Consider the following 14993-nt stretch of genomic DNA (forward strand, 5'->3'; position numbering starts at 1 on the left):
CTGCTCCGCAGGTGTGACTGGTGGTCTGCGTGGCTTCGCTGCTGCTCCGCTCAGCGCTTAGGAGAGCCTCCCAGCGGGCTCCGTGGAGAGAGTCTGAGTCCCCTCGCCTTTTAAGATGTTTCTATTCTACACTTAAGTAAGAGATCAGGCAGTTTACAGGGTTAATAATGCAAGTAAAAGACGCCAGCATTTAGTGAAAGCCCCTTCACCTTGGCCGAGCAGCCCTGATGGGCGGTTTTTCCGTGTGGTGGGCGACGGCGAGGACCCAGGCAGGGGTGGCGCGGTGTGTGGTGCAGATGGTCTGAGACAGATGCAGCTCTCACCTTGCCTGTGAGATTCTGTTTTCTGAAGGAAAGGAAATTCATTCGCTTTTTCTTAGAAGGGCTCAGCTGTAGGCTTCTTTGGTTACAGGGCTTGGATATTTATGTGAATCACCAGTTTTGTCCTCCAGACTTTAAAGCAGAAGGTAAAACCTCAGGTTGAGAATTCAGAAGGGCTAGAACCAGTGTTGGAGAGAAAATCTGATATTCCTGTTTGGTCTGATGGACTCCAGGTGTTGACGTCCGTGTGTGTGCGTCGTGGGGACCCGGCTGCCAGGTGTGCGTGTGAGACCCTGGCTGAACCGGTCGCCCTTCTCATTTGTTGGTGAAGCATGAATGCAGGTGGAAGCCTCTGTGTGAGGCGGTTTGGCTGTAACTTCACTCCTTTGTGTCTTTATTTATACACAGATACTTTTTAAAAACCTACTGAGATGTCTTGTTTTTCCAGGCTAGGAGGGCCCTGGACTTAAACCCGGACGTGTTTTGTGATGCCGCGATGAGGGTGGGGTGGAGAGGCTGCAGCCTCCAAGAGGGGACTGGACTTACCATTGCATCCCTGTTTTCAGATGAACTTTTGGGAGATGATTTCACTAGACTCTTACTTACCACGCACAGAAAGCGTTTTCTTTGTTATTAGGTGGTGAGTGTTTAGAATAAAAATTCTGAAAGATGTGATGAATTGTTTTTACAATTTGTGTTTTAAACTTGTATTTGTAACATTAAAAGACTTTTTTTTTTTTTTTTAGGCACAAATATTTAAACATGGGAAACGTGAAGACTGCTTGCCCTATGGTAAGGTTTATTTTTTTATTTTTTTATTTATTTTTATTTTTATTTTTTTGAGGCAGAGTCTCCCTCTGTCATCCAGGCTGGAGTGCAGTGGCCAGATCTCAGCTCACTGCAAGCTCCGCCTCCTGGGTTTAGGCCATTCTCCCGGCTCAGCCTCCCGAGTAGCTGGGAGTACAGGCGCCCGCCACCTCGCCCGGCTAGTTTTTGTATATTTTTTAGTAGAGACGGGGTTTCACCGTGTTAGCCAGGATGGTCTCGATCTCCTGACCTCGTGATCCGCCCGTCTCGGCCTCCCAAAGTGCTGGGATTACAGGCGTGAGCCACCGCGCCCGCCGGTAAGGTTTATTTTTAAGAGAAGGTATCTTTGTGATGTGAGTTTGCTCATATACAGTCAGGAGTCTCTCCTTCACGTTTTCTTCATAGGAATAGGAACTGTACGTTGCTATGTTCGGACACTGTCTATCATTCTTTCTTTTGTTGTGGGTTTTAGTAACTGTCCTTTTTTTTTTTTTTTTTTTTTTTTTGAGACGGAGTCTCACGCTGTTGCCCAGGCTGGAGTGCAGTGGCGCGATCTTGGCTCACTGCAAGCTCCGCCTCCCAGGTTCCCGCCATTCTCCTGCCTCAGCCTCCTGAGTAGCTGGGACTACAGGCGCCCGCCACTGCGCCCGGCTAATTTTTTGTATTTTTAGTAGAGACGGGGTTTCACTGTGGTCTCGATCTCCTGACCTTGTGATCCGCCCGCCTCGGCCTCCCAAAGTGCTGGGATTACAGGCTTGAGCCACCGCGCCCGGCCTTTTTTTTTTTTTTTTGAGACTGAGTCTCTCTCTGTTGCCCAGGCTGGAGTGCAGTGGCACAATCTTGGCTCACTGCAGCCTCCGCCTCCTGGGTTCAAGCAATTCTCCTGCCTCAGCCTCCTGAGTAGCTGGGACTACAGGCGCCTGATACCACACCCTGCTAATTTTCTGCATTTTTAGTAGAGACCGTGTTTTACCATGTTAGCCAGGATGGTCTCGATCTCCTGACCTTGTGATCCGCCCACCTCAGACTCCCAAAGTTCTGGGATTACAGACATGAGCCACTGCGCCCGGCCTAATTTTTGTATTTTTAATAGAGATGGCGTTTCACCATGTTGGCCAAGCTGGTCTTGAACTCCTGACCTAGTGATCTGCCTGCTTCGGCCTCCCAAAGTGCTGAGATTACAGGCGTCATAACTGGACTTTTTGTCACTTTCCTAGTCCTTTCATAAAGAGGGATTGCTGCTCCCTCCCTCGTGAGGGAGGTCTGGGCAAGGCCTGTGTTATGGTCGGAGGTTGGACCTGGCTTTTGGGGCCCGGTAGCAGCCATGTTCCTCTGATAGCCACAGCCACCACCTCTTTTGCCTTCTTCCTAATTCTCTTAATGTATTCTTTTTGAGACTGGGTCTTACTGTGTCTCCCAGGCTGGAGTACCGTGGCATGACACAGCTTGCTGCAGCCTGGACCTCCTGTGCTGAAGCCATCGTCCCACCTCAGCCTCCTGAGTGGCTGGGACTACAGGCGAGCTTTACCATGCCCGACTAATTTGTGTGTTTTTTGTAGCAGTGGGGTCTTGCCGTGTTGTCCAGGCTGGTCTTGAACTCCTGGGCTCAAGTGATCTGCCCTGCCTTGGCCTCCCAAAGTGCTGGGCTTAAAGGTATGAGCTGCCACGTCTGGCCCAATTCTGTTAATTTTAGATTGAACCTTGATTTCTGAAAATAAGGGCAGTGTTCCTCTCCATGCAGAGGTTTGCCATCTGGAGAAAGAAACTTCTTAGAGCCTTTGTGTTTTAGAAGCTACTGAATATCAGATTTGAGTAACTTTCTTTTTTTCAAAGTTTTTCATTATGGAAAATTTGAAACATGTATAAAGAAGAGAGAGTGGTGCATACGCCCCGTGTCCCTCTCAGGAGTGTGCGAGTTCTCACGTGCGGCCCGTTTCATCCCTGCACCTTGCAGGAGGGACACGCAGTGCCATCTCACCTGCGTGTGCTTCCATGTATGTCTCTGGAAGGTGGGGCCCTTAATGTCCTCACCACACCTGAAAACGCAGCAGCAGTGCCAGGCCCTGCTGGCGGGAGGAGCGTCCTTGGTGACGTGAACACAGACCTCCTCCCTCTTGGGCTGTCGTGCTTGTCACCCTCGCTTGTCCTGCCCACTGTCGGAGCCTTCTGAGAAGTGACTCAGATGCTCTTACAGCTGACCTGGTTTTATAGGCAAGCATTGTGAGTTAAACAGTACCTCTGCCCGAGGTCATGGCGCCCACCTAAAACTGGTGAATGTTCACTTTCTGTCATTTCCCAGCCTCCAGGCAGAGCTTCCCGCAGGGTCCTGCAGCTCCAGCTCCCATCCCCCTGCCCTGTCCCCACCCCACTGCCCCTTCCTCCATCTCCTTGTCTTCCATCACCTCACCTAACCCTCAGCTCTGTCTTCAGCTGCTTTTCTCCTCTCCCTTGTCAGCTGGTTGCAGTCTTGTCCATTTCACCTCCAGCCCATCTCTGAAGCCGCCATGCACGTCCACCCCAGCCTTTGTCTGTCCCGGGAATGTTGTCCTCCTGGCCTCAGCTTGCCCCCACAGCCTCCCGGGCGTCTCCTGCTCGCAGGCTCTGCCTGTCCTGCTGTGCCCAGCGCTGCCTTGAGCCTCCCCTTGGCTCAGCCTCTTGTCCTGCTATTGTTGTTGCTGCATGACACCGAGTGATTCCCCCTGAAAAACAGAGCAAGCCACAGGAACCTGTGTGTTCTCCCTAGCCGCAGTGTGCCCTGTGGCCTGTGTGTTCTCCCCAGCCACAGCGTGCCCATGGCCTGTGTGTTCTCCCCAGCCGCAGTGTGCCCTGTGGCCTGTGTGTTCTCCCCAGCCACAGCGTGCCCATGGCCTGTGTGTTCTCCCTAGCCGCAGTGTGCCCTGTGGCCTGTGTGTTCTCCCCAGCCACAGCGTGCCCATGGCCTGTGTGTTCTCCCCAGCCGCAGTGTGCCCATGGCCTGTGTGTTCTCCCCAGCCACAGCATGCCCATGGCCTGTGTGCTCTCCCCAGCCGCAGCGTGCCCGTGGCCTGTGTGGTCTCTGTGGCTGCAGTGTGCCCGTGGCCTGTGTGTTCTCCCCAGCCGCAGTGTGCCCTGTGGCCTGTGTGTTCTCCCCAGCCACAGCGTGCCCATGGCCTGTGTGTTCTCCCCAGCCGCAGCGTGCCCATGGCCTGTGTGTTCTCCCCAGCCGCAGCGTGCCCATGGCCTGTGTGCTCTCCCCAGCCGCAGTGTGCCCGTGGCCTGTGTGTTCTCCCCAGCCGCAGTGTGCCCTGTGGCCTGTGTGTTCTCCCCAGCCGCAGTGTGCCCGTGGCCTGTGTGGTCTCTGTGGCTGCAGTGTGCCCGTGGCCGGTTGGGCCTTTGTGTGTGCTGCCCCGCTTCAGGTTGGCTCCTGCTCTCCTGACCTCCACTGCTGTTGCTTCACAGCAAGGAAGTTGAGTAGGTTCAACTCTAGCAGCTCTTGGTTCACAATTTGGGATGATGGGGGTCTCGGTGATGTCTCCTCCTCGAGGCCCCTGTGGAGCCGGCTGTTGGCTTCAGGGACACAGGTGGTGCAGTCAGAAGATGCCTGCGACCCTCCCCATGCTGAGTCCGGCTCTTGTTTGCAGCTGCCACCGTCCTCAGGTGCCTCGATGACTGCAAACTCCCCGAGAGCAACCAGACCCTGCTGCGGAAGCTGGGGGTGAAGCTTGTGCAGCGACTGGGGCTGACCTTCCTGAAGCCGAGGGTGGCGGCATGGAGGTAGGCACCGTGAGGGCGGCGCCTGGGGAAGGGTGCTGTGGGGGGCAGGTGCCATTGATGGGGGTGCAGGTGCTGTTGGGGCAGGTGCTGTGGGGAGGCAGGTGCCCTGTTGTGGGGTGGGGAGGCAGGTGCCGTGGTTCTGGACACAGTCGGGGGCACTGTCTGGCCGGTGCTGTGGCTTCCGGGTCCAGTGGTGATGACAGAGAAGGCGCGTTAGTAACAAGTGTTCTCTGCTTTCATTCATTTCTTTTTTTTTTTTTTTTTTTTTTTTTTTTGAGACGGAGTCTCGCTCTGTCGCCCAGGCTGGAGTGCAGTGGCGCGATCTCGGCTCACTGCAAGCTCCGCCTCCCGGGTTCACGCCATTCTCCTGCCTCAGCCTCCCGAGTAGCTGGGACTACAGGCGCCCGCCCCTGCGCCCGGCTAATTTTTTCTATTTTTAGTAGAGATGGGGTTTCACCATGGTCTCGATCTCCTGACCTTGTGATCCGCCCACCTCGGCCTCCCAAAGTGCTGGGATTACAGGCGTGAGCCACCACGCCCGGCCCATTCATTTCTTTAGTCCCAGAAGTGTTTCTGATTTTGAGAGGAATGGTTTTCTTTTGGTTATTTTCTGACTGCATCTCCCAGTTGGAGGAACTGCAGCTGGCGTGACAGGAGGGCGGCGTGCGCGTCGTATGGCTCGGAGTCGGCGCAGCCTCCCTGGTGTGGTGGCGTGTGCGCGTTGTGTCGCTCAGAGGCGGTGCGGCCTCCCTGGTGTGGTGGCGTGTGCGCGTCGTGTCGCTCAGAGGCGGCGCGGCCTCCCTGATGTGGATGCGCTGTGGGGAAAGCTGCATCTGATCCGTGATGAGTCTGAGTGACAGGCTCCCTTTCAGAGACTGTCGGAGAAGGTGCAGCCGTCTTTCTTGCTGCAGTGTTGGCGGCTGGTCTCTCAGTGCTGCTGTGGGGAATGTTCAGTGCTGTACCAGGCGGAGTTTTCCGGAGAAGCAGCCCACAGGATGTGTGCATCGGCGAGGCTGTGAGCTGGAGACCAGGAGAGCTCATGGTGGTTCTTGGCCAAAGACCTCAGGGTGGAGACCCAGGAAGAGCTGATTGGTTTTAGTCTGAAGACAGAACAAGGCCAGCTGAGAGATCACCAGGCAGCAGGGCTTCCCTCGTCCTCGGGGAGGGCCGGCCTTTTGTTCTGCTGGGGCCTTCTGCTGGCTGAACAAGGCCCCCTGCCTGACTTTATCTACAGATTCACATGCTTTGCTCGTCCAGAGCCCCTCACATAAGCACTAGAAGCAGGTGTGATGAAATAGCGGGGCGCTCCATGGCCCAGTCAGCTTGACATGTAAAGTTAAGCATCACAAGCACTGAAGTGTTGATAGGGAAAATAATCCAGAATTCCTAGTTCTCTCGATAATGATGTACGTGTTGCTACATACATTTCACGTAATTCTAACGTGGCTGGGTTTTAGTCCCTGTTCTTGTGTTTATTTTTCTCTTCCATCTTCCTGTACGTTTCCTTTTTCTTATGTATTTCTAACTTGTTTCCATTTTTATCTCCTCGGTTGGATTTTCATGGTCTCTTTTAGTACCATTCTTTTCTTGGTTACCTTCTGTTAAAGAGGATGGACTTACGCTCTGGGGGCTGTTAGATTCCTGGTTCTTCTCACTCTTCCTGCCCAGCCTTGGCTTGAGGCTTTGTTAGGGTGGGTCTGTCTCAGCTCTTTTCCTCCAGGGATGGGTCTTTTCTCCACAGCAGGGTCCTTGCTTTAAGTCTGTAGCCTCTCAGGGTCTTCGGTGGAAGTCACGGCTTTCCCTCCCGTCCTGCTGGGCCCTCTGAGGGTTGCACAGTCTCCAAGTTCTCTGCAGCACTCGGCCTCCCAGCTATTCTCTGACAGGTGCGTCTGAGTCTCGCGTTGTGCTTCCTCATCTTGGGGTGCCCAGGGATCCACGGGAATTTGGGGGCAGAGTTTTGGGGCCCTTTCTCAGCAGCTCTCTTCTCCTCTCCTCTCCCCCAAATATGAACCCTCCACCCAGTGAGACTGCTGCTCCCTGGGCCGTTTCCCTGGTACAGTTTAGAAAGTACCCCTGCGGGGAGGAGGTGGAGGTGGTGCACCTGCAGCTTTCCCTCGCTGGGGATTGTTGCCCTACCTTGGTTGCCATCACCTGCTGGCCAACAGTGGCTTTACGCCTTCTGTCCGAGTCTCACCATTGTTGAGGTCAGGAGGGCACGTACGGAAGCAGCCTGAGGTCATTGTCTTTGTGGTGCTATCTGATCTTTGTGAGGTGGCTGCGCTGCGCACTTCCATGAGGAGAGTGGCGGCTGCGGTGCACGTGCCTGTGGGGCGTTAGGGGAGACTGGGGTCTGGGGTGTGCACCTGCCTGTGGTACATTAGGGGAGACTGAGGGCCGGGGTGTGCCTGCCTGTGGGGCGTTAGGGGAGAGTGAGGGCTGGGGTGTGCCTGCCTGTGGAGTTTAGGGGAGACTGGGGGCTGGGGTGTGCCTGCCCATGAGGCATTAGGGGAGAGTGGGGGCCAAGGTGTACCTTGGAGTTTAGGGGAGACAAGGGGCTGGGGTGTGCCTGCCTGTGGGGTGTTAGGGGAGACTGGGCCCGGGGTGTGCCTGCCTGTGGGGCGTTAGGGGAGAGTGGGGGCCGGGGTGTGCCTCCTCCTGAGGCATTAGGCGTCTTGCTGGGTGCCTGACGGTCTCCGCCACAGTCTTATGATGGCTGATGATACTCTGTTCATCCTAGTTACCCTGCATAACAGTGTACCCTTAAATTTAGTAGCTTGAACAGTGCACTTTTTCCTCACAGTTTCAGTGGGTCTGGAATCTGGATGTGGCTCAGCCAGGTCCCCAGCCAGGGTCTCTCCTGAGGCTTTGTGGAGGTGCCAGCCTGGCCACTGCCATCTCAAGGCCTGCGTCGGGGGTTCTGCTTCCGTGCTCCTCAAGGGTTCCGTCGGGACCCGGCGCCTTGTGCGCTGTTGGCGGGGACCCCTTTGAAGTCCTTACCACATGGGCCCCTCCGCAGGGCAGCACACACCGTGGCAGCTGGCTTCGTTGGAGGCTGAGAGGCGGGGGGAAACCGCGGCTGTTTGAAAGGTGGCAACTCTCGCCAGACTCTGCGTATTCTGTTCTTTGGGAGGGAATCATTGGGCCCATGCCACACCCTGTGTGAGAGGAACGCCAGGAGGTGGGGGTCACGAGGCCATCTTGGAAACCCCCACTCTCCTTGTTTCCTAGACTTGGAAACTGAGTGCCAGAGAGCTGGAGCTAGGATGAGTCATTTGAGGCAGGTTGATGGTGTCACCACCAGTGTGTGAGTTCTGGTTCTGCCTCCGAAGCCCAAGTTGTTTGTCCTCTGCAAAGCTGTCTCAGGCTATAGCCACAGCAGCTGCCCTGAACTCTCACTGGACACCTTTTCTGCATGAGACCCAGTAAGCGGGACCCACAGCCAGGCTACCTGCCCTGCGCTCACCCTTGGCAGGAGCAGTCGTGTTCGAGGGGCCCTTGCTCAGTGCGGGGCTGGGCTGCACTCCAAGCACATACTCTCACCGCTCCTCACACAGCTTCTGAGTAGGTCTGTGTTCCCATTTTATAGCGGGGGAAGTGGAGGCGTGGAGTGGCTCAGGAGCTGTGCAGACTCACACAGCAAACAGGCGTAGAGCAGGCCTGACCAGGAGCCGGGTCCCGGGGCCTGTGCCGTTTGCCCCGTCGGGGATGGCGATGCAGGTGCCCACGTGGGTGTGAAGAGGGCTACACGTTGCTGCCTTTTGAGGGGCATTCGGGAGGCAGGATCTGTAGGAACTGGTGACGGGTGAGACGCAGCTCCTGGCGATGAAGGGGACATGCGTGGCCTGGGCGGTGGCAGTGGTGGCTGTTCAGGAAGCAGCGGGTCCCGGAGGCCGGGTGCTTCCCCGGGGAAGGTGCTGGTCCTGTCGTCTGTGTACCCATCATCATGCCTTCTCTCCTGACTTTCCATAATCAAAGCTGGACAGCAGGTGAGGACGCTGTGGAATCGCGGCGTGCGTCGTGGCTCACATGGGTCGTCCTGGCAGTTTGTGCTGATGGCGGTGCCTCCGGGTTTCCCCTTCTTATCCGGTCTCTGCAAAGTGCGTGGAATTTTCACAGGCATCCTTTAAGATTCAGTGACAGTAAATGACTGATTTCAGTCTTCAGGATGCTGTGAGCTGCAAAGCCGATCTGAGGATGCTTTGTTTGCACAGGTATCAGCGTGGCTGCCGATCCTTGGCTGCAAATCTGCAGCTTCTCGCTCAGGGCCAGAGCGAGCAGAAGCCGCTCATCCCGACCGAGGATGCCGACGAAGATGACGACGTCCCAGAGGGCGTGGAGAGCGTGATAGGTGCGTGGGGTCTAAGCGGCGGCCTCTGCTCTTGGGCATCGTCAGGCCAATTCCCCTCCACTCCAGGACCACACTTCCTTCTTCCCTTCCTGGTGCCAGCACTGTCTGGCCACCGGTTCCCTTTGGCCAGTGCATGGTCACTGCCTGTCCTCTGGCTCCTGAACCCAGGCCTGTCCCTGCCTGTGGACAGTCTCTTCCTGTGTGCCATAGAAGCCCTTTTTCCCACCGCCTCCCTACCTTCCTGACCTGGGCAGCTGGGCGTGTCCTCAGGAAACAGTTCTCCCAGGAAATTGAGTTGGGGTCCCTGGGGCTCAGGTCTCTGGCTCCTTGGCCCCTAAACCTTGCTCAGTTCCTTACCTCAGGAGCCGTTTCAAACTCCCTTAAACCACATTACACCTTGCAGGGGTCTCCATCCACTGCCCTTTTCCCCTCCTGTGGGGTCTCCTGCTGCACAGAGACAGCTAGAGCTGTCAGCGGAGCCCCTCATGGCGGCCATCCTGGGACTGGCTGCTGTCCACACACTGTCCTGCCCTCCTGCTGCGGGTTGGATGAGGTCTTCCCTGGACCCAGGCAGGGCCTCATGTCCCCTCCCTGTGAGGCCCCCATCCTCCCAGTGTCCCCAGCTTCCTGATGGGCGGGCGGGGCCGCGCTGCCTGTGCTGTGCCGCCCTCTGCTCACATCCCCTCCGCTCCCTCCAGGGCCGGTTTCTGCCCAGAGTCATCTGCACCCCACCTCGACCGTGACCATCAGGGCGCCTGCGGCGCCGTTGCCAGCCCCGAGCCAGCATGCACTCTGGCCCTTCCCTTGACCTTTGCTTCTCAGAGCCCTCCCTGGTTGCGTGGTAGGCGCCCGCATCTGTGCTGGGCGGCTCCAAGTCCCGGGCGGGGTCCTGGGTCTGCCCTTTCCCCGTGTCCGCCACCTGCCCCAGGCTCATTCCTGTCTCCCACCCCCTGCGGGCAGTCCCCTCTGCCTGCATTCCAGCTGCTGTGCTGGCTCCAGACTGTCCCTCCACCCTCCCCTGTGGTCACTCAGCGAGCTTCTCCTTCCGGGTCTTCCCAGGGCTGCTTGGTGCCCTCAGGCTGAGGCTTCACCCCTGCTGGGGCTTGCAGGGCCCTCACCGTGTGACCCAGCCCCTCCCTGCGTCCTCTGGGCTTCTGTGTGGTTCTTAAAAGTTCAGCCAAGGCCTGGTCCCTGGGAGAGGCGTCTTTGTGCAGCCGCTGTCCAGGGCTTTTCTCTGGAAGCTTCCCAGCCCACTTCGGTCACCCCTGAGCTGTGGGCCCTTCCCCTGGCCTGGGTGGGGCCCTTGATGTTGGCCTTCACCTGGGGGCAGGCAGGCAGCTGCTCCCTGTCGCCTGCTTTGATGGGGTAGATCTGTTTCTTAGGAACAGAGAACTTAGGAATTTGGCTGTATGTGATTATTTGAGAAGGGAGAGAAGGAAATATTCTTTTCCTGTCATTACAATTAGTATTGTTAATGTAATTCCCTTCATCGTATGCACTGAGTAGCTTATAGGATGGGTCACCTTGAGGCTGGGAAACTAGGAGCTTGGTGTGGACTCTGTCGTGCATCACCACCTTCTTCCTACAGAGCAGCTGCTGGTCGGACTGAAGGACAAGGACACTGTTGTGCGGTGGTCTGCAGCCAAAGGGTAGGTGTCCGCGGCCACAGAAGCACCCTGGGGAGTGGACCAGCCTCTCAAGTGCGATTCAACAGCTACAAATACCCGACAACTTTGGAGTGGCAGCGTGGCCCCTCCGCGGCCCCCTCCAACTTAACGTGTGTTACTTAATGGCATGAAGATGGTTCCCGAGGTGGAGCTTTAGGCTCCTCCGTCCTCTTGCCTCTGGCTGGCCCTGCCGGGTCACGAGCAGACAAGGTTTACCTGTTTATCTTCAAAATGTTCCCTTGTTTTTCCACATCCTCCTCACTGTGCCCCCCTACCTGTTGTTCCCCACAGATGGGGGTCACGGCTTCTACAGTGATGGTGCTCAGGGAAGAGCCCTCTTTTGTGGGGTGAGCGAGGTGCCAGCCCCTCACTCACCCCTCACTAGCACCTGTCATACCAGTGGGAGCCGACACACACCCTGCATCCCGGGCCTCAGTGGAGGTCGTGGGGCAGATCTAGTAGGGCCTGGCCTTGAGCACAGCAGGTGGAGCCCTGGCCTGGAGGAGCTGGTGGCCCTGTGGGCTTGGGCTGTGCAGGGACAGTGATATACGTGAAGAAGGTGCTGAGGTGTTGGAGGTCCCTTCTGTGGAGGGGATGAGGCAGGTGCAAGGGCTGGCAGGTGCTGGGGGGCAGAGAGGCCCCTGCTGTAGAGGGGATGAGGCAGGTGCAGGGACTGGCAGGTGCTGAGGTGTCAGGGAGGTCCCTGCTGTGGAGGGGATGAGGCAGAGGCAGGGGCCGGCAGGTGCTGGGGGATGAGGCAGGTAGAGGGGCCAGCAGATGCTGGGGGATGGGGAGGCTGGTTTTTGCCCTTGCTCTCTTGTGCATCTATGCTGGGTCAGTCCATACGATGAGCTCTAGGAGGAGCTCCACAGGGCTGCAGGGGCTCATATAGGCCTTTGTGTTGCTGTTCACGGGGGATGGCTTCTCAGCCTGGAGCCTTGTCTGGTTGAATGTGATAGGCCCACGCAGTGAGAGGCTGGGCAAGCCTTCCCAGGGTCCTTCCTGGAGGCCTCTGGCCAGGACCTTCCCCGCGGGGCCATCTCCAGGGACTTGGACCCTGTGAGCCAGCCCCAGGCGGCCTCCCTGTGGGGCCGTGAGCCCATCTCACCTGGCCTGAGGGGAACCTGCGCAGTCAGTATTTGGGGCGGCACAGAGGAAGCCCTGCTCCAGTAGGGAGGGTCAAGGGGAAGCCCTCAGCGTTTGCCTGCTGCCTCGCTGCCCTCAGCCGTCACTGGTGGCCTGCGGTGTCCGCGTCACGGTGGTACATGGTGACCTGCCCCGTGCTCCGTGTGCTCACTCGTCCCTTTTGAATCTGGCTGGCTTCAGACGTGTGCAGGCTGCTTTACCCTTCGGCGTATTTTACCACGGGGGCTCCGAGCAGGGTGTCGGCCCTCTTTCCTGGAGTCGGCCCTCCTCTCCTGGTCTCTGGAGGAAAGGCTTTTGTTCAGGACATTCACACGTGTCACGCACGCCCTTGGCGACAGGCTGGTGCCCCTGACGGATTGCTGCGTTTCTCTTTCAGCATCGGTAGGATGGCTGGCAGGCTTCCCAAAGCCCTGGCGGATGATGTGGTCGGGTCTGTGCTGGACTGCTTCAGGTATGTGAGAAGAGCCGGGGAGGTGTGTGGGCCTGACCCTGAGTTGAGAAGCCCTGGCTTTCTTTATACCCTTTCATGCTTTATTTTCATTGAGCTGTTTGTCAGACTCCAGAAGCTCTTTTTTCCCCCTTTTGAAGTTAAACTTGAGAACTCTTGTTATTTCTGGTATGTTACTTTTATCAACTCCTTTCTATTTAAAAACCTTAAGGGAAAGAGAGTCAGTTTAGACATATACCCAGGTAGATGTTTGTTCTGAAAGGAAAAGCTCTATTAAGTGAGTTGGGGCTGCTCCAAGAGCTTTCTGTGGGAGGTTCGGGTCTGCCCCTCACCTGCCCGTTAGCCACGTGTATCACTCAGACCTTGCAGTGAGGCTGGTGTGGCCAAGGCCTGAGTTCAAAGTTGAATTTCATTTTAATGAAATGTGAGGCTTTGGGAGGCCAAAGTGGGAGGACTACTTGAGCCAATGAATTCGAGACCAGCCTGGGCAACGAAGCGAAACCCCATCTCTACAAAGAGTTAAAAAATTAGTTAAATGTGGTCCCAGCTACTTGGGAGGCTGAGGTGGGAGGATCACTTGAGGCCAGGAGTTTGAGGCTTCAGTGAGTCATGATGATGCCACTGCTCCAGACTGGGCAACAGACTGAGACCCGGTCTCAGAACAAAACTGAATTTAGACAGCCACATGTGCTGTGCTGCATTTGTCTTGTCAGCCTTCAGGGAGTTGAGCCTTGCGGCCGTATGGCTTGTGGGTGGTAGAGGTGTGGGCTGGAATGTGCAGGTGGCAGGGCCTGGGGTTTCAGCCTGGGGCCTGCAGACCAGCCCTGGTGTGGTCACACATATGAGGCATCGATCTGTGACCTCCCCAGGGATTCTTCCTTTTGCTTGTGTAAATGTCTCTCCCAGTTTTGGAAGCAGAGGACTGAGAACAGGCGTCCAGTTTGCTCAGGACTCCACTTTTGCTTGTGTAAATGTCTCTCCCAGTTTCAGAAGTGGAGGGTGGAGGACAGGCGTCCGGCTTGCTCAGGACCCTGGGCGTAATGTCTCCCAATTTCAGAAGTGGAGGGTGGAGGACAGGCGTCCGGCTTGCTCAGGACCCCGGGCGTAATGTCTCCCAGTTTCAGAAGCGGAGGGTGGAGGGCAGGCGTCCGGCTTGCTCAGGACCCCGGGCGTAATGTTGCTCTGCATTAGCCCGGACACCGTGGAGAAAGCTGTCTGTCAGCACTTTGGAGGCTCCAGTTCGTGCTGCCTGTGAGTCACCAGGGACAGCTCCGGCAGCTGTCCACAAAGTCTTGTTTTCCTTCTGGAGCAGGTTTCTTGTGCACTTAGCCTCCAGCCTGCTCAGTGACAATTTCAGGAGCACAGGAAACAATGTGTCAGATATGGGTCATGTTTTTCAGAGCAGTGAGCAAGCGTGAGAAATGTTCTTCCAGTGGAAACGTTCCTAGCAGAAGCACGTTCTTTATTGTAACCGCTTGATGGGAGGCGGGGTTGAGGGTGCTCCGAGCTTGGCTTCTCCGTAGGACGAGACCTCCAGCCTCGTTCCAGTGTGTCCCTGGAGCTCCAGCCTCGTTCCAGTGTGTCCCTGGAGCTCCAGCCTCGTTTCAGGTGTGTCCCTGGAGCTCCTTTCTGGTGGTTGTGGTGGGCGTACGTCCTCCTGTCACCTGGTGCCACCTGCGGCCTTCACAACAGTGTGGTGGGCTCCAGGCCGGGCCTGCCCATGCCTCTCTGGACTTTGCCTCTCTCCTCCGGCTGCTGGGCTGCCTGCTTGTCAGGCCTAGTGTGTCTCCTGAAACTCACTGTGTGTCTTTCCCCCCACAAGGTGCAGCCTCTCTGGATTGTGTGTTCCTTACTCCAGCTCACCATCTTGGTCTGGTTTCATTTGTCCTGGCTGGTTTAATCTTCACGTGCTTCTTTACCTTTATTTTTGTTATTTTAATGCTCTCATTCCATTTTTGTAGCTAGGTTCTGGGACAGGGGGGCCTTTTTACTGTGGATTTCTCAGGACCTTCAGCCCAAAGCAGCTACAGGGCTGTCACCCTGAGTCCTCGCGGATGCAGCTCTGGTCAGCGCCTGCCTCCCCTTTCCCTGTGTGCTCAGCATGTGATTATCAACCATGGCATAGAAAGGTGCAGCCTCAGAGCAGGATGTCTGAAGACACCAGGAAGCCAGGAGTTGCTGGTGCGTGGGGCGGCCCACAGCCCTGCGTGGTGGCTGCTCCAATCTTGTCCTTCCCTGGGATGTGTGGTGAGCTACCAGCCTCTTCTGAAACGGGTTGGAGAAAGGGCATTAATTATATTAACTGTAAGAACACCCAGCACCCAGGACGGTTAACTTACTCCCCGCTCCATTTCTGGGCTGGGTTATACAGAGTGGAGCTGCACCCATCCCCAGGGGGTTCAGGACCTATGTGGCTGGTGTGGCTGTCCCCAAAGCATGCACGACTCCCTCAGGACCTGGGGCCCCCTTCCGACTCCCATCCCCGGTCCTGCAGCATTACCCAG

The 14993-nt window shown here is 56.6% G+C and overlaps 2 protein-coding genes and 1 long non-coding RNA gene across 20 annotated transcripts in view; 2 read left to right on the forward strand and 1 right to left on the reverse strand.

The window, feature by feature from the left end:
• RAB40B (RAB40B, member RAS oncogene family) overlaps positions 1–14993 on the reverse strand; it is a 300307-nt gene that overhangs the window by 133612 nt on the left and 151702 nt on the right. The window lies entirely within an intron of this gene.
• The window catches only part of TBCD (tubulin folding cofactor D), a 188738-nt gene that overhangs the window by 38155 nt on the left and 135590 nt on the right, over positions 1–14993 (forward strand). For all 18 annotated transcript variants that reach the window (XR_013407532.1, XR_013407530.1, XR_013407531.1 and 15 more), the window contains 5 exons: positions 1067–1112; positions 4748–4880; positions 9092–9228; positions 10817–10877; positions 12418–12492. Coding sequence is in view for 12 of the 18 variants with exons in the window: in XM_077973415.1 (XP_077829541.1) it covers positions 1067–1112; positions 4748–4880; positions 9092–9228; positions 10817–10877; positions 12418–12492 (452 nt within the window). In the remaining 6 variants the exon portion in view is untranslated. The remainder of the gene's footprint in view (positions 1–1066; positions 1113–4747; positions 4881–9091; positions 9229–10816; positions 10878–12417; positions 12493–14993) is intronic.
• On the forward strand, positions 1598–3529 carry LOC144336098 (uncharacterized). The gene is made up of 2 exons (XR_013407548.1): positions 1598–1865; positions 2032–3529. It is a non-coding gene; the product is annotated as an uncharacterized LOC144336098 (long non-coding RNA).

This window comes from Macaca mulatta, chromosome 16 (genome assembly GCF_049350105.2).
Source record: "Macaca mulatta isolate MMU2019108-1 chromosome 16, T2T-MMU8v2.0, whole genome shotgun sequence".
NCBI classification, from domain to species: Eukaryota; Metazoa; Chordata; class Mammalia; order Primates; family Cercopithecidae; genus Macaca; species Macaca mulatta.